At 38.2% G+C, this 26,537-nt stretch overlaps 1 protein-coding gene across 2 annotated transcripts in view; it reads right to left on the reverse strand.

Moving 5' to 3' along the window:
* SMG6 (SMG6 nonsense mediated mRNA decay factor) overlaps positions 1-26,537 on the reverse strand; it is a 3,859,488-nt gene that overhangs the window by 2,121,610 nt on the left and 1,711,341 nt on the right. For both annotated transcript variants that reach the window (XM_044054377.1, XM_044054376.1), the window contains exon 12: positions 16,951-17,140. In XM_044054377.1, coding sequence (XP_043910312.1) covers positions 16,951-17,140 — 190 coding nt within the window. The remainder of the gene's footprint in view (positions 1-16,950; positions 17,141-26,537) is intronic.

A 26,537-nucleotide genomic window follows, 5' to 3' on the forward strand; every position in this document is an offset into this window, starting at 1 on the left:
ATAGGTTAGACAGAAATTATATTTCACAGTACGGAGCATGTGTATTAAAATGAAAGCTTTGTCACATATCCAATAGCTACTTCTGATCATGTACCAATAAAATCTTAAGATAAAGATGCAGAGTAATGAAACTGAAGTGAGATACTAGCACTTTCCTGCTTAATTGTTAAAAAGAGGTTACTTGTTAAAAAGAGGAACTTAATAAGTAGTAGAAATTTTGCAACACTTATCAGGGATATAGAAATTTCTTCAAAATGAATAGCTAAGTAAGTGTTATAAAGTGAAAATGTAGTTTAAAAACAGGGTAAAAGGAAAACAGAGATGGGAAAGAAGTAATAGGAATTGTTTAGAAAGGCTGACAAAGGTTAAAGTAATGCAGAATAAGGGGAATCTCAAAGAACAAGATGATGAACAACTGCAGAATGCTAAAGGAAAATAAGAGAATGTGTGGAGTTTAGAAAGCTTACTGTTAAGCAACTTTTTTTTGTTAACTACAGAAGACAAAAGCATGTAGCACAATGACTTAGGCAACAAAAAGTAGAAAGAGTTGCAGTAAAACTTAGGGAGCCTACAATAAGAAAAACAACCAGAGATCCTATAAGATGTATGAGATATTGTGGAAATTTTATGAAAATCTGTATACAGCAAAGGAATGTGGAACACAAGAAAAGGTACAAATGAAAATATTAATGGAAGACTTAATCAGGTCAGTGTCAGAGGAAAAAGAGGTTCAACAATTAATAGTTAAGATAGGAAAATGAGATAAAATAGTGATGTATAATCAACAAGGAAGTATTCAGGAAGAGACAGACAGACTGTATGTGGAAGTTAGGAGTCAAAAAAGTGACAACGACACAGAAGATTTTAACAGTATTTTAAAAGAAGGAAAAGTACAGCATCTTGGAAGAAAGCTGTGATGGCTGTATTACCCAGAGGGTTCCTATTAGAACGACAAAAACGCATTTTGTTGAATGCGTTTTCATCGACACCTAAAGAGCGAACAGACAAAACAGTGAAGCAGGTGTTCAGCGAATTCTTTCCCTGGGAAAGAAGTCACTTGACCGCTTCATTGCATCGCCTTGTCCTGCACTGTAATGCGGTGTCAGAGATTCCCTTATCCTGTATAGCTCCTGAGCATAAATGTGCAACAGTTACTGACCTTAGGATTAGGGTGCAGGTTAAGGTACGCGCATATGTTTTAAAATGTTTCCTTTTTTTTTTTTGCATTAGATGTATGGTTGAGTTACGTGTGTATGTGTTTTCAGCTGTTTACTTTTGGGGGGGGTAGAATTGGGGTTAAGGTACGTGTGTGCGTTTGGTACTGTTTTTTTTTTTTTGTTTTGTTCTGAGGTGTCGACATTTTCAGCTTTAGCTGAAATAGGGCTGATGAAACATCATTCACTGTTTTAAGAGTTCAATGTTTTAATATAGACCCTTACCCGGAGAGGGTACAGATCCTTCAGACCAGGCTTCATGTAGATCTATTTCAATTTTAAATCATGATAAACTGTTTATGTCTATACAGTAGACTCCCTCTTATCCAGTCTTGCTGGGACCAGACCTTAGGCTCCATAAACGAATGGCTGGTTAATCAGAAAAAGCACAAAAAACAACATTTATAGGTTATAAATCAGTTAGAATAACAGGATGTGTTAGTATGCATTTTTCTAATGAATATTAAGTCTAAAACTCAAATATCTGTCATTATTTAGCCCAGAGGAGGTGGAAGCATTGTTTTCTGTTGTCTTCTGCTAGGACTATGGCAGACATTTGATGGCTGGATAAGAGGGAGTCTACTGTACTAGTTAAGAGAACGGCAAAGGTGCTAACAAAATGACAGACATGGATTAATGTGCTTTTGGAGGGAAGACAAACATTTGACATTTAAACAAAGATGATCCAGAGGGAAGGAGAAAGCAAGAAAAAAATACTACTGTTGGTGGGCCTTGATGTAGATAAAGCATTCAATGGATTCAGCTATGATGTTATAAGAAGGGCAATGGAAGCACTTGTATTCCTTGACAGAAAAACAGGGATTACATAAGAGAATATATGAAGGGTTAGAGGTATGAATTAGATAAGGTGTGTCTCTGTGCGTGCTCCTCTCGGATAAGCTGTATTTGAACAGAAGAACCAGGAAGAGGTATCTTCTTTCCCCTTTATTTGCTTTATATTTAGATTCATAGATTAGTACTAGGCTAGCTGCCTTTGCAAGCCATTTTAAGCCTAGCCAATTATCCCTTATGAGACTCAAACCATGCATCTTGTGTTTGAAAGGCAAACACCTTAACCATTAGGCCACCTTTAGAGCCACATTAAAAAAAAAAATAAATGGATTCTCAAATTCAAGAATATAACTGGTATTGTAAAAGAAAAGCGTCATTTGCAGATGATATTATTTTGTACTTGATAAATCCAGAAAAGGACATTTCAGTGTAGAAGAACATTTTAAGTCAGTTTCAAGTCTTTCTGGGATATAACATTAACGAAGATAAAGCAAAAGCTTTAGTGGTAAATAAATTAATTAGTTCAGCAATACTCATATTTATGGGGACACAATAAGATGTGGCATTTAGGTCTATGGATAAAAAAAATATTCTGTTATGGCAGCTAAGGATATCTGGAAAGTGATTAAACAAAAGATGATACAAAAACTGAGAAACACAAAGCTCTTAATTATGGACAGTGATACAGTAAAATAAAAGCAGTGAAAAATGTTTTTAGTCTCTAGTTTTACCAATAGGTCAGATGCAATTTTATCAACCAGAGGACAAGTTGTGGACAATAATTAATAAGGACTTGAATTATAGTATTTGGAAGGGGAGGAAGGCAAGAATTAAGTGGGAGTTTAGTATCATCTGATTTGAATGGTTACTTTACAGCTACACAGTTAAGACTCATAGGCATAGCACAAGCAGGTGACTATAAAACAAATTGAAAAGGGATGATGATGAAACAGGAGAAGTTTGAGAAATAAGGAGAAAGTAAGATTTTAGATGTAGATCAAGGAATAACAGTGTGTTATATTCACAAAGTATTCTAAGATCTATGCTAATACAGGTATGAGAAAAGGAAATTTTGCCAAAAGGGAAGAATGCAAGTAGGAGGATACAAGACAGTCATGAGGGGGCTGCAGTTTCCGGGCAAAAGAACCAAGGTAGTGGGAGCAAATAACTAGAGGGGGAAAGGTAACACAGCCATATGAGGTCAAGCAGAAGTTTGAACTGCAGCTCAGAGACTGCCCCTCACTACGAGGGACTGATATCAGAGTGCAGGCAAAGAGAAAGGGTATTTTTATACTTCAAGCAGACTTCAGAGACATTTTCTTTAGGTACAAAGCAAATGCTAGAGGTGTGATATGGAGGAGAGAGGTAATTTTATTTATTTATTTACATTTGTTTACCTGGAAAGTCCGACTGGGCCAGAAGCCCATTTTCAGAGGAGGCCCAGGGAGAAAAGCTCCACAGAAATATAAGCAATATACAATAATTAGATAGTATAGTAGTATACAGTAAGATGGAGAATACACATAATTTAGTTAGTCTATACCAGCTATTCCCAACCTGGGGTATGCGTACCCCCAGGGGTACGTGCTTGGTTGGTTAGGGGTACGCGGGAAAAAATTTGCAATGGCGGAAAGTTCATTTAATTAAAAAAAAAATCCTGCCTTAGGCACTTTCACAATCCTAGGACTTAATTCCCACGCACAGGAAGTCTGTCCTATAAATGTGAAGGCGCCAACGTATTCCCATTATCTGTATTTTATCTATTCTACTGTAACTGTTACCTAGGCTAGGGAAGAAGGTTGTGTGTCAGTGCTGTAGTTCTGTGTAGTAGTGTGTGCAGGAACTTTGGGATCACGAACACAGAAAAGGAAAGGTAAGAACAACGATATAGCATCTCTGTATAAGTGTATAATATCCCTGCATGTCAGAAAGAAAGAAATATAATTGCAAGCTCAACAGTTCTGACTGTACCAGAGAAAGACTACAAGTGACAAGAAATATCTTTCATGTTACAGGGTCTGAGACAGTGAGCAATTTACTAAAAGCCCTATAACTCTAATCATGAATAGTAGGATAAGTAAAGCATTGGTATTACAGAGCAAATTATTCAGTAAACGCTGTGCTCATTGTGAGTGCAATACAATTAGAAGGAAAAAAAACCCTCACCAGTCATGAAATAAAGTAAGGTAAAACTAATCACCTGGATACTCTCTGGACTTTTTCTTCTAACAATATCTGTATTTATCGGCCTAACAATCATCATATTTAGACAAAATATACATAAAGAAATCACTCAGTAAAGCAATTACTTTTTAGAATTTAATGCAGTTTAGAAAACAGCAAACTAATTATTTATGTAGTAAAACTTCAATAATATGTCAAAGGCTGTGCCCATTTAACAAGATATTGCAACATTATTTAAGTAACTGCAGTCCCTAAACTCTGTACCCAGGGCAACCAATGAGAATTTCCTTTCACAGTATTTGCTTGGCTTTAAAACATGCCAACAGTTAAAAGACATGTTTCAAGTCGTCATCTCCAATTCATATTTCAGTACTCGCGTCAGAATGACAGTAGTAACAACAAGCTAATAACTTACCATCCAGTGAATTGTGTTACAGAAGACACTAGGTGTGTGCAGTTTCCTTGTTATAATTTATGCGTGCATATGATTCTGTAAGAGACATTTGATGCATCTTTAGTGCAGGGATAGCTTTTAATATTGCAAAATATCAATGGCATTCTATTTTATTTCAGCATTAATTGCATGCCATATTTCTGAATCAGAGTCTGAAGACTAAAATGTTTTTATAATAGAGGTGCAATTTGCTTTGTGCTGTATGTGTAAAGTGCTATGTAGCTACAGTAATGGCCACATGGGGAGCTGCACTAAATTTCTTCATGCACACATCAGAGTATAATATTACAGAAAGGCTGTTAATACCCATATTAGGAATTGTACAATTAAAAAAAATTGGGACATCATTTGTGTTGTGGAGGTGCATTGCAAAAACACTTAGGAAAGAAAAATAAGCAACCATGACCTCTTTGTATAAGGTGAATAATTGTAATTAATATTCAGAAAATTCACTTTGGCATGAACAGTCTTGAGGATGATACAATGTACCTCATATCAGGAAGCCCTTTATAATGCATTTGAATAACGTCAATCATAAAGTGCCGAACCAGTTGTTCTGTCAACTAGCTTAGTGCCTTTGCTTCCAGCTTGGAGTACTATGTTTAATAAATTTAATTTATATTTGACAAGTAGAGCTGTTTTTGAATGGTAGGTTTTTTTTTTTTTCTTAGCTTAACCTTAGCTTGTCTAGTGTTCAAAGCCCGAGATTGTAGTGTCGGCACTGGGAAGGTTGACTGAAATTACTTTCTTAAATAAGAGTACAGTAGTGGTGTTCTCTGAATGAAATTTTGCATGTTCCTTATTCTTATTATAGATATATATATATATATATATATATATATATTACAAGCAAGCAGCTTCAGATTTATATTATCACAAGCAGTGTGTTTCAGCTCTTCAGCCATGACTGTGATGCATGAGTATTGGCCTATTTTTCTGAAACCCCTTGACTCCCTATTGCAGACCCATTATGAGTCTGGTCCTTTGTCTTATGGCATTTGTTACTCCCTCATCTCTTTTGTATATCTACACAGCCTTAAAACTTTTTATAAGTACAATAGCTGAATAGCACATTTAACTGTGAGCTTCCAGATGAAGTTGTTAGTAAGGCATTATTACGTGTTCCACATTTTGCCCATTTGTTCCACATTATGAGGGCTGATGTTCCTCATTTTGGAGATGGAAAGTTGAAAGCTATGCCTGTAAAAAGTAAGAACTTAGCTAGGAGAAACACTGGTAGTAGTAGTACTTGAAGATTATGCAAGTGATGTTGCGGGAAAGGAAACTAACCCTTGGAAGCTGATACATGTTTGTAGACCAAGTGAATTAAGTTCTTGGAAGGCAACTAGTTTATTATAACGTGTGAACCTGGATTTGGTCAGTATTTATTGCGAGACAGTTCTTTTGCTTTTTTTGTGATAGCAGGTTAAAAAAAAAAGCATATGGCCTAATAATTTGCTGGGAATTACCCTTTGTTTGATGTCTGGTCTTTCCCTTGCAAGTGAAAAGAGGGCTAAGGAAGATTTGATAGGTGCTAAGAAGTAATGCTTTCTAGCTAACCTCCTTTTTATTATTATTGTCGATCTGTTGGATTCTGCTTTGCACTTGGTGTGTGGAGATCAATTGGTCCTTTCCAGACTTGAATTGTAGTACTTGCTGAGCTACACGTGATGCTTAGGTTAGATTAGAAATTAAATGAGATATATGTTAATAATTACATTATTTTAATGACTTTTGTTTGGCAAGAGAATGTAGTGGAATGTTGTATGACTTTTGGGTGAACATGTACTCTGATATATTAAGTTGTTTGTTAGCAGCAGCCTCTAAGATTGTCATACTGACTGATTTGAAAACTGCCTTTAATCTTAATCCACCACTGGCCAGATGCATTTTCTTTGAATGTGGATTTCAATACTGATTCAGTGAATATGAGTTTCAGAGGCAGAGAAGTTTTAATGCTAAGTCTGTTTTCATTGCAACACTGTATTGCTTTGTTTACTTTAGCAAATTATCAGTGTTTGTGCTATATTAAGTATATTTGAAATAAAAGTTTTAAATTAAATCCAAATATCTGTAATCATTAGAAAAAAGTGTGCACACTGACAGTTTTGAACAGTGTTTATGGCGAATTGGGAGAAGTGGGGATACAGCCAAGTAATGGCAGAATGTAATGGCTTTGCTTTCATGTAGTACTACTTACATTTTTGACATGAATAGCTGAGAAACCTAGATTTGTTCTTATCTTAACAGTTACAGTTCTTTTTATCATTATTTAAATTTAATATTAAAATTAATTTCGTAATTGTCTTATTACTAGATATTGTGATGGATAAGTGGCTGAAACCAGGCACAAAAGAGCTGATGCATGATATGAGCATAGAATGTGATCAGAGTACTTCTCAAGGCATGTCCAACATTTTGGTTAAAAACACTAACCAGGCACAGTCCTTAGTTTCTCAAAGAGGGAAAAAGAGAAAGTACTGTGATGGATACATGAAATATGGATTTTCGTATGTGGGAAATGAAGACTGTCCTAAGCCCCAATGCGTGGTGTGTGGAGAAGTGCTGTCAAATGGTACCATGAAACCTTCCCTACTTTTACACCATTTAGAAACGAAACATGCTAACTATAAAAATAAGGAATACAGTTTTTTCAAACGGTTAGCGGAAAATAACAAAAGATTGAATCTGACATCATACATCCTATCAGGTAACAAAGATTACGAAAACGCAGTTGAACCTAGTTACCATATTAGTTACCGTATCGCAAAATGTGGTAAAAGTCATACCATAGCCGAGAATCTAATATCTCCCTGTATAACAGATGCTGTTCGATGTATGCTTGGAGAAGAACATGTGCGGAAAATGACCACCATCCCTCTTTCAAACAATACAATATCTCGAAGAATTAAAGATATGTCTGATGATGTTGAGATGGCAGTAATAGGTAGAATTAAAAGCAGTAACATTTTCGCTATTCAAGTTGATGAAAGCACAGATGTTGCCTATTGTGCTATTTTGCTTGTTATTGCAAGGTATTTGAAAGATAATGAAGTTGAAGAGAACCTTTTGCTTTGTCATCCTCTGTCATAATGCACAAGGGGTGAGGATATATTTAATGTTATTGATTGTAATTTCAAAGAAAAGGAGATTAATTGGTCTAATTGTTGTGGATTATGTACCGATGGTGCCAAGTCTATGTGAGGGATTTACTCTGGTCTTCGTGGTCTTGTCATGAAGGTAGCTCCCAATATAAGTTGGAGCCACTGTTGCATCCACAGACAAAGTTTAGCATGCAAGAACCTCCCTGGTGAATTTAAACTTGTTTTGGATAAAGCTGTGAAAGTGGTGAATTTTATAAAGTCGAAGTCCACAAACTCAAGAATTTTCAAAGCTCTGTGTGAGGAGATGATGAGTCCTCATTCTACTCTGCTCCTTCATACAGAAGTAAGGTGGCTTTCTCGTGGTAAAGTATTTACCCGGCTGTTTGAACTTAGACATGAAGTCCAGGTGCTTTTTGAAGACCATCCTTTCTTCCTTGCTTCCAAGTTACACGACTGTAATTGGCTTCAGGCACTTGCATATTTATCAGATATTTTCCAGATTATAAACAAATTAAATTTGACACTTCAGAATAGCTCAATAACGATCTTCAATGTCTCAGACAAAATTGAATCGATGATTAAAAAATAGATTTTTGGAGGTCATGTCTTGAAAATGGCCAGTCTGAGGTATTTGAAACTCTGCATAATTTCTTATCTGAAAACAAGCTTATTCTATCCTGGGAAATAAGGAAGAAAATAAATGAACACTTGAATGGGCTAAAATCGGACTTCCAGAAGTACTTCTCCAAACTTGAAGAAGAAATCTATTGGATTTCAAATCCTTTTGAAGAACAATATGTCCAGGCAGCTAAATTATCAGTCAAGGAGAAAGAGAAGTTGATTGAACTTTCAACTGATAGTACTTTAAATGCTGAATTCAAAGGATACTTTCTTATTAACTTTTGGGCAAACATCAGCAGAGAATACGAACAGCTTTCTGACAAGGCCCTTTTGTTTCTTTTGCCATTTACAAGTACTGAAATAGCAGAGAGAGCTTTCTCTTCTTATGTCTTAATTAAAAACAAATATCGTAATAAGCTGAATGCAGTTCCATATTTAGGATTACACCTTTCATCAGTTGAACCCAATTTCAAAAAACTATGTGCCTCAAAACAAGCACAAGGCTCACACTAAATATGTGCAAGATAAAGTTGCTTAATAATTGTTTGTTTAGTTTGAAATTTTATTAAGTTTGAAATGTTTAGTTGTATGATAACTTTATAACTTATTTATATGTATTGCTGATATATATATATATATATATGCACTGTTTGTTCACTTTACTATTAAAGATTGTTTTTATTATTAAATTTTATTAGTTACATTTACAACACATACATTGGACATAAAAGCAACTATTACAAATGTCAACAATATGAGGAGTACAATTTCAGGGAAATGGATTGCCAAGGGGTACGCAAGTCAAAAAAGGTTGGGAACCACTGGTCTATACAAAGTAGTATTCAATACAGCTTTCTAGTAGATACAAGTTCAAAAAGAAAAACAAGCATTTCAGTGAAGGTCACTGCGAGAAAAATAAAATTAGTACTGTGTAAATATTAAATAATAGTTATGAACAAATGAGATTTCCTTTATATATATATATATATATATATATATTTTTTTTTTTTTTTTTTTTGGAGTAGTAGTAAACTCTGAGGAGAGGGAGAAAATGAGGTAAGGAGTGGACAGTGTGTTGAGAGAGTTACAGATAGTTTGCCAGTCAGGTTTGGCGCAGGAGCAATGCCAGTTCTTGGACAGATGTTCAAATAGTAGTTACTTAAAACTGGTACATGGGAACACATTTTCTGGGAGAGTAAACAGTTGCCAGATTTAAAAAATGTCCTACAAAGTGCTCTGTCAGAAATGCTGGGAGAAAAATGTCTAAGGAAACAATTCTTTTGAGCTGGAATACATGATCTGAATTGCCTACATGTAATAAAGTTTTATCAAGTTTAATGGTCTTGGCCACCAACAAAAAGCAATTACAAGAAAATTAAACTCAAAATCTAAACTAAATGTAACTGAAGTGCAGAATATTGTAAAGAAGATACAAGAACTGGAGGCAGGGTCTTTAGAAAAGGGAAGGCGCAAATTACATAGAAATAAATGGAAACTATAGGAACATTAAACTAAGAAAAATATTCAGGAGGAGGAGTGAAGTTTAACAGACATCAAGAACTGAGCAATTTATGTAGTGTCGGAGTAAATAACTATTAAAAAGAAATAAAGAAAGCATATGTATAATGCATGAAAATGAAAACTGTTAATAAGTCTTTATTTATGCATGTCTGCCTATGTCTAAAGTGTCAATTTAATAAATGTGTTTTAAAAAGATCACTGCAGCTCTAGACTCTGAGGCAGCAAATGCAAAGGATGATAATTACTGGCATTGAGACAAGTGCTGATGTTATACTGAGGGCTAATGCAACTGGCCCCAGCTGTCCAAGGCTGAAACCAACATGGACCAATGATAACAGCAAAGGTACTGGCCCCAGTTCTGACAGACCATCTCCCCACTAGACAATGGGACTGAGGTACTCAGCAGTCCTGGGCCCAATGTTGAGTTGGTCAACTGAGAACACTGAAAAGTTGACCTCAGCAACATCAGCAATCGTCCTGATGGTACTGGTGTCAAACCAGATGCTTCTGACCAATGGCTGATGCAGTGATAAACCTAAAGTTAGAAAATAAAAGCTGAACAACAGGAAAAAATTCCAACGCCAATACTGTATTACAGCAAAGCTTTCGGATATAAATCCTTCTTCAGTGCATAATACAATCTATAACATTCGTTCAGTTTTTATAAAACTAGATTAACATCATGTGAGCATGGCCATCTAATCACATCATCTCTGCAAAAATTCAATTAACTATTTTAACTTAAAGGTATAACATTTCCTTAAAAAACTTCCCTAAAAGGTGCTCAAAACACACACTCAACTTAATTTAAAAATGCATACTAAGACCATATACTTAATACACCTAGCAAACTAATAAAATATTTATTACAAAACATTATATATCCTATATCTTCAGAATGCTTATATATATAAAAATATACAAACATACACATACATTTAAAAACCTAATGCAATTGCATTTGTTTGGTTGCCAGAACTGGCTTAATGTTAACCATGTTATTCAACCCTGGCTGTACATCTGCTTGCAGTCTTAAAATCCATGCATATTCTTTATTCTCCAATAAGTTATTAGCATCACCCCCTCTTACTTGCTTATACACTGTTTTCCATCACCCTAAATTTAAAAGTATGCTCAATGCCTTTCTCCAGAATGTGCTTACTTAAAGCATTTTGCTGTATTTGTCTACGTATCTCTGAATTACATTCTGTTATTCTTTCCTTTAGTTTCCTTCTGCTTTTCCCAACATAAAATGAAGGACATTTTAAGCAGGTTGCAAGATATATTACATATGTAGTACTGGATGTTGCTGTGCATTTGAAAAAAATATTTTTTATTTGAAACTGGATGGACAATTAGTATTATTGTCCTTCATAAAAATATTGGTACAGCAGCTGCAGTGCAAACATGGGTGCGTACCTATTACATGTATTTTTTTTTACTTTCCCTTGATGCTCAAAATCTTTATAGGATAGTTTCATTTTTAAGTTCTTTAAGTTCTTGTATGTAAAGTTTGGCCTATTATGAAGCATCTGACATAATTCTGGCATGGCCATCAGGATGTTCCAATTATTCTCAATAATTTTCATTACTTCGCTAGTCTTAATATTGTAAGTAGTTAGATATTTAACTTTATTTCCTTCTTCTCTATTCAATATATTACAGGTATAGTCACTATTAAAATGGGTTTTGTTAATCTTGTTCTGTTGTTATAAACTTCATTTACTAGCTCATCAACCATGAATTCTGCATATCCTCTCTCTCTAAATTCATTTTTCATTTCAGTCATCTGCAATTTACATGCGGTCACTAGTGTTTAACCTACTAGTTCTAACAAGCTGTGTTTTCACTATTCCTTTAAAAATATTGGGGGGTGCATACTCCCTTTATGCACATACCGGTTAACTTGTACTTCCTTTCTATAAGCACTTGTTACAATTGCATTTCCCGCCTTTTCAAGTAATACATCTAAAACAGATTTTCTTTTAGCTGAACATTCCTTTTTGACACTAAAAAATACAGTAGTACTCTCTAAATATTCTACATATTCATACAGCATTTGCTCAGTACCATTCCATATTAGGAAGCAGTCATCAACAAATCTTTGATAAAACAGAACCCTACTATTCATAGCTTGCTCCATATTAAATATAACTGTTTTTTCCCCACTGGTGCATAACCAAATTTGCATAGGTGTTTGCCATGGGAGTACCCAGGCTACTCCAGGTAGCTGTATATATGGTTGCTCATTAAATAAAAATACATTTTAGTTAACACAAAATAAGAGACAAATAGTTTCTATTTCACTAGCTGGCTTAGCTGTTTCCTCATTTAGATAGCTCCGAACTACTTCTATGCCATATTCATTTGGAATTACGGTGACTAATGAATTGATATCTAGTGTTACAAAGTCATTACACTTATTCACCATATTCCATTCTCTCAACTTAATCAAGAAATCTTTTGCATCCATTATATAACTCTAATTCTGTGTTAGCAACTTACTTAAACACTCCTCCAAGTATATAGAAACAGGTTCTGTTACCCAGTGTCTCCCTGAGACTATAGGTCTCAAGGGTAGCTGGGTCAAAGATTTATGGATCTTTGGTATTCCATAAATCGTTTAATGTGGAGGTGTGATTACATCAAGGATCAGCTCTGAGCCCTTTCTTATTTGCAGTGGTGATGGACAGGTTGACAGACGACATCAGACACAAGTCCCCATGTACTATGATGTTTACAGATGACATTGTTATCTGCAGTGAGAGCGGGGAACAGGTGGAGGAGACCCTGGCGTGATGGAGAAATGCTCTAGAGAGAAGAGGAATGAAGGTCAGCAGAACTATGACAGAATATATGTGTGTGAATGAGAGGGAAGATAGAAGAATGGTGAGGATGCAGGGAGTAGAGGTGGCAAAGGTGAATGAGTTTAAGTACTTGGGATCAACAGTTCAGAGTACTGGTAAGTGTGGAAGAGAGGTGAAGAAGAGAGTACAGGCAGGATGGAGTGGGTGGAGAAGAGTTTCACGCATGACTTGTGAGAGACGAGTACCAGTAAGAGTGATAGGGAAAGTCTACAAGAGGGTAGTGAGATCAGCTATGTTATATGGATTGGAGACAGTGGCATTGACAAAAAGGCAGGAGTTTGAGCTGGATGTGGCAGAGTTAAAGATGTTAAGATTTGCACTGGGTGTGACAAGGGTGGACAGGATTAGGAATAAGTATATTAGAGGGTCAGCCCAGGTTGGAAGGTTTGGAGACAAAGCCAGAGAGGCAAGATTACATTGGTTTGGACATGTCTTGAGGAGGGATGCTGTACTGGGAAAAAGATGCTAAAGATGAGGCTACCAGGTAACAGGAAAAGAAAAAGGCCTAAAATAAGGTTTATGGATGTGGTGAGAGAGGACATGCAGGTGGTTGGTGTGGTAGAGCAAGATGCAGAGGACAGGAAGAAATGGAAACAGATGATACACTGTGGCGACCCCCAATGGGAACAGCCGAAAGAAGATGACTGTATTCCATAAATCACCAGAATTTTTGGACAAGGAATAGTGAAAATGTTAAACAACTCTATGCTTATACTATTAGTTAACTGCATATCATAGATAAGCAGATTATATTCACTTATACATTTCTTAACATCCATTAAATTTATTCTCTTAAACGTGTCTGCATCATCCAAAAAAGCTTGCATTGTTAACATATAGTCTTGTTATATTCATTATGACAGGTGTGCCACCCTTATCTGTCTGCTTTATAATTATTTTATTATTTTCTAATTGTTTTAATCCTTAACACTCAGCAGCTGTTAAATTATAATACTTTTTCTTTGTTTTCCTTTCATATAAGTCCCTTAATTCCTTTTCAAATTTACCATGGAAAGCCGTTACTACAGGAAAACTATCTGGCACAAACATACTTTTTTCTTACATATAGCTACATTACTGATATTTCCAGTGTCTCTAAATGTAAGTTTAAGGTTCAATGTCCTCACAAAAATTTTCAAGTCAGTCAGTGCATTCACAATATCATCTGAGCAGGTAAGAATAAACTTCAGCCCCTTCTGCATTAATGTTATTTGAGAAGGGGATAGCTCACAGTTAGAAATATTTACTACAACACCTGCAGTTTTTTCTTTTTCTTTTAACGTCGTGCTGCTTTCTTCTGAAAGAAGGGGTTGCTGTTCTTCCATTTGTTGGTACTGCTCGACCGTCACTGTAATGAACAACTTTTTTGCTTCTGTTGGCAAGTCTCTACTTTCTCCGGTATTTCTAACCAGAATGGTGTTTGAACCTTGGAAAAAATCATCATTGCTTTTTCAGTTGAATTGGCAGTATTTATCTGATGCACATCATTACACGACATAGAAGCCAAGTCCGCTGATGCCCCTACGTTTTTTTAAGGCCCCGTTATTCTCCTGATAAATATTCAATGGTGTCTGTTCCCATTGGTTGATTAATGCTGTCAGTCAATATGGTAACAGAGTTACTGTCCACTTGTTGAGATACCATTGACTGAACTAACGGCTCAGATTTTTTATCACTTTTCACTGCTTGGCTACTAGTTGGCATATTTTCTGTTGTAATAAGGTCAAGTTGGCACATTTCCCCCTTTTTTGTTTGTTGTATCACATTTTTACTCTCTTCCTTCGGCCAAGAGAAAATATACCCTTACTTTATAATCACTCATATCACGCAGTCATTTTTGTTTCTTTTTAAATTCTATCCTATCTAGTACTTTGGAGTCTGTCCAACATCTGTTGGAAGGAGTTAAGCATGGCAGTAAAGCAATAATTGTTGACAAGTTCATTCATTCTCCATTTTCTTAATTTCTTCTATTAATAGACATTCAGTTGGTGCAAAAAAGCCATTCACTAAAGACATATATAGTCTGCGCTAAGTTTCAAATTTAGCTGTTGCCATTTTTTAACAAGTCAGGATATGTGTTTGCATAAGAGGGCATTTTTTGAATGCGCAAGCCTCGAGGGGCAATTCTTAGCTCCAAGTATGCATTAAAGCTTAATCGCTGCCATTTCAGTCGTTTATAAATATACATTTTTCTTTCTAACAGAATTAATTTTTCAGTAAATTGATCTGTTTGCTGGGCAGCGGCTCACATTACTTCTGGAACATTATGTATTGCATTTAGAAGCGGATTACCTTGTCTATTTAAGAGTCCTTGCACAGAGCAAGTTCTAAATACTTGCTCTGATTTTCTTGATGCTGTTTCCATACTACTGGCCATGCTTCTAGATGATTAAAGTATTCTAACGCCCATAACACTGCCAAAATTCAAGACCTTCAGGCCAATGGCTGATGTAGTGATAAACCAGAAGTTAGAAAATAAAATCTGAACAACAGGAAAAAATTCCAACTCCAAGAACGACAATACTTTATTACACCAAAGCTTTCAGTTATAAAACCTTCTTCAGTGCATAATACAATCTATAACATTCTTTCAGTTTTTATAAAACTAGATTAAGATCATGTGAGCATGGCCAGTTAATCGCATCATCTCTGCAATAACTCAATTAACCATTTTAACTTAAAGGCACAACAATTCCTTAAAAAACTTCCCTAAAAGGTGTGCAAAACATACTGTCACTTTAATTTATAAATGCATACTAAGACCATATACTTAATACATCTAGCAAACTCATAAAATATTTATTACAAAACATTATATATCCTACATGGTTAGCATTAAGCCAGTTCTGGCAACCAAACAAATGCAATTGCATTAGGTTTCTAAATGTACATGTATGTGTAGGTTTGTATTTTTTATACATATAAGCATTCTGAAGATGTAGGATATAAAATGTTTTGTAATAAATATTTTATTAGTCTGACAGATCTATTAAGTATATGGTATTAGTATGCCTTTATAAATTAAGTTGAGGTATGTTTTGAGCACTTTTTAGGGAAGTTTTTTAAAGGACTTGTTATGTCTTTAAGTTAAAATGGTTAACTGAATTATTGCAGAGATGATGTGATTAGCTGGCACTGCTCACATGATCTTAATCTAGTTTTATAAAAACTGAAAGAAGGTTACAGATTGTATTATGCACTGAAGAAGGATTTATATCCAAAAGCTTTGCTGTAATAAAGTATTGGCGTTCTTGGAGTTGGATTTTTTTTCCTGTTAGTCAAACCAGATACTGACAGGCAGACCAGAGATTCCACATTCAAAAAACTCTGTGATGCTGACAGTATAACTGTAGAAATAGTTGACACTACCAGCTAAGTCAACAGTGAAGATGCCAACTCCAAAGTCTGTGTTCTGGGACTGAGGCCACCACCACCACCAGCTTTGTCAATAATGACACTGATATCTGCATGATAAACTCCTGCTTTAATGAGACCAATACATGAATGAGAATGGATTACAAAAAATGTGAGACAAAGGCATGGCAATGAGGAGAGGACACTGTGACATGCATGTGTGCATCTATATACACAAATACAGCTGTTCTCAAATTCATATATTACCAGGAAGTCAAAATCAACATGTGATTAGTCTACCAAATCAACAAAATAATGAAACTTGATGAAGAATGGTTACTAGGCCAGTCAAGAAATGCCTACTACCCTTAACTAATGTACAAGCGTAATGCTTGCTCTCTTCTTTTAAACAATTTATTGTTGCCACTAACATTCTTACGCAGTCTCAATTTTTCTGGCAGAACATAATACCCACTTCAACTTTTGTGTGTATTTACATATAAAATAAAGAATTTTAGCAAAACATGCACAAACATCGTGGTTCAGTGGTTCTACCAACGAATAAGGTACTTAGAACTAAATCAAGACAAATCTTATATGCAGAGAATAGCATACAGAAAAGTGAAACATACTTAGCAAGTTACAACAATACTAAACTGTTCTATGTGAAACTGAAATCAGGAGTAATAATAGTAACAGATATGTGATACAGGATATTTTGGCAAATCGAAACTAAGAGAAATAATGTCAACAGTCAAGTAACATGAGGCACTCTCCTAAAAATGCAATTAGATCTTCAATCATATTTGCAGGAATTTTTTAGCAAATATTTGACTTACTCTTTTGGAAGGATTAAAGAATTTGGTGGTGGATTCCACTCATCTGGGTGACCCAGCATCCAATCGGACCACACCTTCACACTGGGGAGCAGTTCTTTCAAATCTGTAGGAAATGCTGAAACCTTGATATCATCCAGCTTCTCTTCATCATCATTTGTTTCCTCTGTCATGTATTCTTTCTTTGCCTCCACTGGGTAATAAAAAATCACATTTATCCACTTTATTTTGTGTAAGCTTTCATTACTAGAAGCACCAGGTCAGTCTGCATAAATATATTCTGGGTTTACCTGACAAGCATCAACTATACTGTTCTGCTGCAAAGTGGCAATGTTGATTTCAAAATGTTCTTGTATCTTAGAAGAAACTAAAAATCTACTCTTCGCTGATGAACACAGTGAGACATAATGCCAGCTTACCTATATTTGGCTCTCAGTATAAACTGTAACAAGAAAATTTTGAATAAAGTGAGCCAGTTGACATTTTATTCGACCAGTAATTTACAAATCCTGTTAGCTGAATAAAAGCCATTAAATCATAAGCTTTGCTCCTCTTTTTGAAAAACAACAAAGAAACAAAATTATTTTAAATCAATAAAGCAACACTCTACTACATTAGGCAGAATTCTGAAAATAATGTCTCCTCATCTCTGCAGTACAGTCAGTGCACCAGAAATCATCAGACTCTTGATAGACCTTTGCTAAGTTAAAGTCATAGTCATAAGGATTCTTTTAGGCCTTGAAGACAAACAAGCCAAAGGAGTCATGTGGCTTTAGAGACACCATGGAGAAAATTGTACAAAGCAACAGGAAGCATTTGTCCTTCTACATGAAAACTAAAAATGTAACCTTTTGATATGGACATCATGCAATTTCCAGACCACTGTATTCTTAGTTTATAAGTGGCTCAGAGGAATGTTTAATGACAAGCAGCTTTACCATGTAGGACTGGCAAACCTTAACACAGTTCACAACAGTCTCTTTAAAATGCATACAGTTTGTACATTTATCCCATACAATTTCTTTAAAATGCATAAAACTCTGAGAATTATCCTGTATCACTTGCATTTCAATGTTAACAAGTCTGCAAAAGAGTAGGTATCTGTTCTTAATCTTATCAACAGATGGTCAAATTAAGATTACTATTAAAAAAATTATAAATCTAAATATTCTCAGTTCTCAGCCACAAGTGGAACATCACTATAATTATGAGGCAGTACTGTCTAGATCCATAGGTCCCCTAGAGAAATACCTGCAAAGAAAGTGTGTGTTTTGTGAACTCTGCCATCAACACAAATGGATCCGAAAATGAATGAATAAAATGAGAGTTGCATGGCAGCTTGAGGTAAGCAACAGCTTTTAAAGCTGTTACTTCATGCTCATTATACTTTCCTTTTGACTGTCCTCTATGTGGAAGGGTAAGGTTTACTTTAGTGTTTAGCAGTGAGGTTCACTCTGAAAGGTACATATAAATCCTAACACAAAACAAAAAAAAAAAGTTTGCATGCAAATATTCTTGATTTGCTGATGGTACTCTTAGCTACTTTCAGAATGTACAACAACTCTTAGGGGAAAGAAAGATGATAACCATGACCTTTCCTTTTTAATACCAAGATAATCTAACATCCAGATGCAATACTTTCCCTTCTCTTGTTGATTAGAACACTGCTATGCAGAAGAAAAATAAGATGGATGCTTAACAATATAAAATTGCTTGTGAGGATGGTGAAAAGGTTGTCCATAACAGTCATGCCTGCCTTTTCTTTTTTATTGTTACAACACTGCTGGAATTAGGAAAACTACAGAAAATGTACAAAAGTCCAAGATCCCAAACTACTGCAAAGGCAATGGTCCTCTGTGGTGTTCTCTGATGAGCTATGAACAAAATAAAAGAAATAACTGCTTAAACAGGAGGCAAAATGATTCACTCTCGGAAGATACTACCTTATGATGATCACAAGAAAAGTCTATTTGTTCAGTTTCCACTTACGGAAAATGGAAATTTTCATGGATATGGTACATAAAATTGGTACCAAAGTTCACCAATGCCCAATAAGGTGGAGTCTGACAGAATGAAGTCTGCTATCAAAATCCTTTTATATACTGCACCAAAGAGTTCCACAACTCCTTCTGGGGCTGTGCCCTAACAATAATACAACTGTCATCAAGACTGGGACACCTTAAAAGTTTTGATTTTATTCAACATAAGCTCACTTAGTCTGTCAGGCTCAACTGACCTAGTTTCATCAAACTCTGCAATGACAAGTAAAATCTCCCTGCTCAGGGTGTCTGCAGAGTACTCTGATGGATTTAGAATATAAATGGCCTAAAGACAGAAATCTAACTGAAGAGTTGCCTTCTAGATTATTTTAGCTAATCCAAACATTGAATAAGAGTAGTTTACCACTTATATGGTAAAGCACTACATCACCATAGCGTTATCAGTCAGTGCATGAAGAACTCTACATTTTTCTAATGATCTGAATGCGGGCAAATGTACTAGCATAACTTCCTTGTAAAAGATATCAGTAGTGAGTGAATTCCAATGAGTGTATTTTCAACTTCAGCTCTGATAAAGGAATATGCCTCAGTTCCTTCGAATATGTCAAATCTGAGGAAGCTACTGCAAAATAACTCCAAAGTTGAGTTTATTTTTTAGTTTCTGCTATGACAAAGACAGAATATGCCTTAATCTGTTCAAATATGAAGATGCTACTATAAAATAATCCAAAGATGAGATAAAAAGGAGGACATAATCCAAAACATGAGTAGTCTGATCTCAAAAGTGCTTTACATACAACTGAATTTTTCTCAAAATTCCTACAGTACGATATGGAAATATTTGGGATGGAAGACATAAATTCAGTAGGAGGAACACAGAATTTACTTATTTCCAAAATACCCTAACTGGGCTACAATGAGTAGAAATTATATTTCTGAAAAGCATGTGCATTTAATTGGAAACACCGAAAACCAAAAACTACTTCAGATCATGTGTCAAATAAAGACTAAGATACAGTAGTAGGGTAAACAAGGAAAAAAAAGAGACAGAGGTGCCTTTCTAACTTCCTATTAGAGAGGAATTTAAAGAATAGAAGATAATAAAATTGTGTAAGTAAACTTACCACAGCAGTAGATGTTTGCACGATCACAGTTGCAGTGGCCTTAGCAATATGGGTTATAGCCTGTCAAGGATATAACAGTTGGACATCTTTTGAAGCTTCTGGGTACATTACAACCACCCAAAGTGTCAGTCAGTTGAAGTTGAGCTGACTAAAAAGTCAGGCTTGGGCACACAGCCCTTCATAGCTTGCGTGCCAACAGGGATAGGGAGACTGAACACTGAAAGAACAGTGCTAGAACAACAAAAAATAAATGTCCACACCCTGGAATAAACACCACATCAAAAAAACATTCTAACGTGAGAATGCATTGAAAGAAGAGGATCCATATGCATACATACTGAAATGATCGATAAATGAACCTTGATGGAGTAACAAAGGCCATAGGCTGGTAACTCAAACAGATATTGTAAAACCAGATAAAACTAGTCCTGAATGTGTGCTAGTTATGTTGCTGGCACCAGCTAGAAAACCTTTTCCATTTGCTAACATATGATCTTCTAGTAGCAGGTTTTCCTGCCTCCATAGTACCTGCTGCACATCTTCAGTAAACATATTCCTAAAGAGAATTAAGACCCTATCCCCCAGGCAGTCAGATGAAGTTGATTAAGGTTGGAGTGCATCAAACATCCCTGATTTTGTGTGAGTAGATTGGTTCTGTAAAGAAGCTTGTGGTAGTTACTCCAGGCCATTTCCAAAAGAAGGGAGAAAGTACAGTTGTGTACACTTACCATAAATGTAGATGTTAGAGTGTATTTACTGTTGCAGTCATCAGCTGTGGGTTATGCCTGCTGTGGTAGGGCTTGGCTGGCACGAATACCAGAGTCAGTGTTTTTCTGTGTTGGCTGCAGTCGCCTGTAGTCTGACGTCAGGTCATCAGTGCTATAAAGCAACGCAGCAGACATCATTACATCAGTTTTTCTTGCCCTAACCGGTCAGAAGCACAAAGGAAATATGGTAAAGTGGTCTTGGTGGCTAAAAGCCACCATGGGAAGCTTATGTCCCCCTAGGGAAAGAGAATATAAGGGGGATGGAAACCAGGACTGCAACAGTGAATACACTTGAACATCTACATTTATGGCAAGTGTACACAACTGTACTATGTTCTTCGTGTTTCACTGTTGCAGTTATCACCTGTGGGAGGATTCCCAAAGCTGAGGAGAGGGGTGGAAGCATAGGTTAGAGCCCTACGCATGGGTCAGCAAGCCCTGCAGAGACAAACCCTGCCCTAGACTCAGAAAAAAAAGAGGTAGGTGGTAATGCTTAATAAAGACATGGACAGAGGTCCAGGTGGCAGCTTCCAAGATGTCCCTGGTGGGGATTCCTCTGAGGAAGGCTGTGGAAGTGGAGGCTGTCCTAGTGGAATGGGTACGAATAGACTTGGGGGGGGATTTCCCATGTAGTCTGTAGCAGAAATGGATACAGTGTGATATCCATTTGGAAATGGTTTACTTGGAAATGGCCTTCCCGTCTGCCCCTGGGGCAAAGCTGACAAGAAGCTGGTCTGTTTTTCTGAAGGGTTTAGTACGGTTCAGGTAGTATCTGAGTTGTCTGTGCATGTCCAGTGAGTGCAGAATTCTTTCCCCCTTGTTTTGAGGGTTGGGAAAGAAGGTGGGTAGATGTACGGCCTGGTTGAGGGTCACATCAGATACCAACTTGGGCATAAAGGAGGGATTAGTCCTCAGGGAGACCCTGTCTGGATGGAAAAAGATGAAGGGCTCAACAGCCATGAGTGCCTGAAGTTCTGAAACACTTCTGGCTGAGATGATAGCTAGTAGAAAAGCAGTCTTCCAGGAGAGGTATTTCAATTCTGCTGAAGCAGCAGGTTCGAATGGAGGTAAGGTTAGTCTTTCTAAAACTTAATTCAGGTCCCAAGCTGGCGTGGGAGGCCTTCTGGGAGGTCTGATATTAAAAGCCCCTCTGAGGAATTGTTTAATCAAAGGGTGTGAGAAGAGGGGTAGGTCTGAATCGAAATGAGCTGAAATGGCTGAGGCATACATTTTAATAGAAGAGAAGGAGAGGCCACTATTGAGTAACTCAGCTAGGTAGTCCAAGATAAGAGGTATGGCAGGATGTGAGGTACTGGCCCCTCTGGACTGGATCCAGGAGCAGAGTCTTTCCCACTTCCCTGCGTAAGATTTTCTGGTGCTGGGCCTTCTGGCCTCTGTGATAATGTCTAGGACATGTTTGCTTAACAGGGACACCTTGTTTGCTTTTAAAGTATTAGCCATGCTGAAAGACTGAGAGTCTGCAAGTCTGGGTGCAGCACCCCCCCCCCAACCTGGGTCAAGAGGTCTGAGATCAGGGGAAGCTGCCTGGGGGGCTGTAAAGTCAGACCTAAGCAGTAAGGGGTACCAATGTTGTCTGGGCCAATCTGAGGATGGCCTTTGGTCTCTCCTCCCTTACTATGATCATACCTTGGAAATAAGAGGCAGAGGAGGGAACGCGTACACAAAGGAGGAGTTCCAGAGGAAGGTTAAGGGATCCACCTTCCATGCTAGGTGGTGATATTCCCTGGTGCAGACTTTTTCCAGCTGGTGGTTGAGGTGCAAAGCAAAGAGATCCACCTCTGGAGTCCCCCACTCCTGAGTGATCTGCAGAAAGATTTTTCTGTGGAGCTGCCATTCTTGGGGGTCCAGTAAGCTTCTGCTTAGGTGGTCTGCCAGGGTGGTGTTAACCCCTGGCAGGTATTGGTAATTAGGTGTAAACACATGGTGGCGGTTGTCAGTCAGTGGTTTATGGCTAGTCTGCAGAAAGGGTAAGATTGGTTTCCCCCCCTGTTTCTCGATATACCACATTACTATGGTGTTGTCTGTTTTTACAAGGAGAGCCCCTGGCCTGAGATGGGGTTTGAAGGATGTCAGAGCCTTTTGTACTGCCATCATTACTTTCTGATGTGTAAGGGAAGGTGCTGGGCATCTCAAAGACCCTGGGTGCACCAGCCTGCTAGGTGAGCATCCCAAGCAATGTCTGAGGTGTCGGTGGTGATGGTCTGGCAGGTAGGGCGGCGGATGAAGGGAAGACCCTTGTTCTTGGCACAGGCCCCTGCCCACCAGAGAAACTCAGCCCTTATACATGGAATCAGAGAGAGAGAGGTCTCTAAAGGCTGAGAGTGCTGATACCAAAGGTTCTTTAGATACCACAAAAGTTTCCTCATGAGAAGCCTGGCCAGAGGAATTAGAAGGATGCAAGATGCCATGTACCCCAGGGCTTGCAGGAACTTCCTCGCAGTGAGGTGACTTCTGGAAGCCAGCTGGGTAAAGTAGAGAGGCAGGGAGGCAGGAAGCTCTGATTTTCTGGGGATAGGAAGGCCATTTGGGATGCTGTGTCCAGCAATGCTCCCAAGAAAATGATCTTCCTGGAGGGTGTTTACTTTGATTTCTTCTTGTTTATGGTGAACCCTAAGGAAGTTAGGAAGATTATGACAAAGAGAAGGTCCTGGAGCAACTTTTCTCTGCACTCTGCCTGAATGAGGCAGTCATCCACTTAAGGGTAAATCTGTACATTTCTCTGTCTGCAAAATGCTATGGGTGGGGCTAAGCATTTGGTGAATACTCTGAGTGCAGTAGATAAGCCAAAGGGTAGCACAGAGAACTGAAAGTGTTGGGGGCCTGCTCTTAATTGCAGGAATTTCCTGCAGGATTCCCTTACGAGGATGTGGAGGTAGGCATCTTTTAGGTCTGGGGTCACTAGCCAGGCATTTTCTGTCAGCATAGGCAGCAGCTGCTGCAAAGTTAGCATTATGAATCTGGGGACCACCAGGGAAGTGTTCAGATTGGATAGATCCAGGATGTGGCCCCAAGTGCCCTCTTTTCTGGGAACAAGGAATAGCCTGGAATAAAAGCCTTTGCCTGTTTGATCTGAGGGAAAAGGTTCTACTGCCCCCAGGATATAAGAGTTTGGACCAGTTTCAATGCCCCTGCCCACTGATTTGGAGGTAAGTCTGGGTACCCTCTTGGAATTGGAAGTTCTCTGAAAGAGAATTTGTATCCCTGAAAAATGATCTTTAAGACCCACTGGTCCACAGAAAACCAATTTTCCTTGCAGAGGGAGAAGCCTTCCTCCTAGCTTTTGGTGAGTGAAGGGAGGGCAGAGGGGGGAGAGGCAGTCATTGTGAGTTTTTCCCATAGAAGGGTGGCTTAGAACTCCCTGCCTTTGGCGCAGAAGTGGTCCACTGTTTGCATCTCTGTTAGTCCTGGGATAGGGCCCTGGGTGGTCTGTCCCTTCGGGGCTTACCTTGGCACTGTCTACTAGGTGCAGGGAAGGGACCAGTGCTTAGAGGGAAAGTTCCTGCTGAACTTGAGAGGCTGAACCTGAAAGAAATCTTTTACTGTTTGCATAGATTTTGCTTTGTCTTCCATTTTTTTAAGCACCTCTTCTGCTTTTACTCCAAACAAGCAGTCCTTATCCAAGGATGTATCAATTAGTTTAGACTTGACATGATCAGGGAGAGGTTGTTCCTTCAAACATGCATGTCTCCTAATGACAGATCCTGACACTGCTGCTATGTTAGCGGCTTCTAGGGCATCATATCCACAATGTAATGAGTGCTTGGCCACTTGACAAGTAGAGTGCAGTAAATCTACTAACATTTTCGAATTGGCACAGTCAGGAAAGGTTGAAATCTTTTGTTTTAATAGTTCCAAAGTGTGCTGTTGATATTTTAACATATAGAACTGACAGTTGAGTGCTCTGATAATTAAGGTTGCAGAGGTGTATACTATTTACCCCATCTATCCAGAGCTTTGGAATCCTTATCAGAAGGAATAGGATTCTAGGCAGAACTAGTCTTAGCTCCTTTAGTTCCCTGTGTAATCACCTCTGGGTCTGCAGCAGGATTTCTGTGCAGGTATTTGTGAGAATCCAGTACTCTGTAATACCTGTCAGGTTTACTGGGAGCAGGTGGGAGGGAGTCAAGGGGCTAAACTGGATTCATGGAAAACATCATCCACCACTTGTAAAATAGGGGGGGGGGAATGGCCAGGGGTTTGTGCTGGGGAAGGTCCAGAACTTCTCTAAATCTTTTCATAGACTGGGGGAAATCCTGAGATTCTCATTGGAAATGTTCCCTGAGGGAGTGAAGGGTTTCCCCAAAGGAAAGGTCTTCTGAAGGGGAGGCAGAAGGGATGGAGTCCTCTGCATCTGAATCCTCATAAGCAATCAGAGGTGGTTGTTCCTATTCAAAATATGTATAGTCAGATTCCTCAGAATCCTGTTCTGTCAATTTCTGCAGAAGGGTGCCTTTTCCTTTTAGAAGTTGTGGCCTGACTACCCCTGATAAGGGAGATGAGATCCTCCACCATTTTAAGAATTTGTGCTTGGGGTGGTGGAACAGGGGCAAGATGGTGGCTAGAAGCAGATTTTCTAGTAGTGGCCTGGCTTCTAGGCCTAAGAATATCCATCGGTCTGAGAGAAACGGTAGCCGGATGAGAAGATGTCGGGTTTTGTCTAGATTTGGTAGTGCGAAAAGCCTCCTCGGAAGCCGGTGCCTGCATTGCGGCTCTGGACCCAACCGAGGCAGAGACAGCCAAAGGCTTGGAGGGCAAAGAAGATTTCTGCGGCATACTGGACTATGAAAGGGTCTCGGTAGAGGCCTGCATAGATACTGAATTGGGCATCAGGGGCTGCGAAGGCACCTCACTGAATTCCAGAGAACTGACGACCTGCTTAGCGGTAGAGTCATCGGAAGGCTTACCTTATGTGGTCTGTCTCTATCTTTACCTCTGCGTTTTTTCGGAATGTCCATGGGTTGTTGGCTGATGGATGCCATTTCAGAATGTGAAGACGGAACACGAAAATACCTGTCTACAATAAGAGCTCTACGGCGAATGGTTCTCATGTTAAAGAAGGCACAGAACCGGCAATGGTGGACATCATGGTCTGGGCCTACACAAGTGACGCAGTACGAATGGAAGTCTCGGTGTGGGATCTGCTTTCCACAGGCAAGACAATTAACTTTTTTGGACATCGGTTAGTGCAAGAAAAAAGGGTCCCCAATGGGGTACTTAGCTTTAGACGTTTTCAGCTGAAATACAAACTCTGGTAGCGACCGACCGGCACTCTTGCAAACTGCTTCTGCTACAGGCTCCATGGCAAGAAAGACTGATGTAATGACGTCGGCTGCCTTGCTTTATAGCACTGACAACCTGACGTCAGACTACAGGTGACTGCAGCCAACACAGAAAAACATTGACTCTGGTATTCGGGCCAGCCAAGGGCTACCACAGGTGATGAGTGCAACAGTGAAACACAAAGAATCCATTGTTGCCTGTGCCAGAAGCGAGGCACCACAATGACCTTGGTGGATTTCTTCTGAATCTTCAGAAGTACCTCAGGTATCAGTGGAAAGGGTGGAAAAGCACACAGGAACATTCCTACCCAAGGAAATCCAGTCCTTGCATGGAGTCCTGGAGCAATTACTTGTCAGCTGATTTTTCAGAGAGGAAGCAACTAGGTCTGCTTGTGAAAC

Source organism: Protopterus annectens, chromosome 13.part0 (genome assembly GCF_019279795.1).
Source record: "Protopterus annectens isolate FY-2018-M chromosome 13.part0, PAN1.0, whole genome shotgun sequence".
NCBI lineage: Eukaryota > Metazoa > Chordata > Ceratodontiformes > Protopteridae > Protopterus > Protopterus annectens.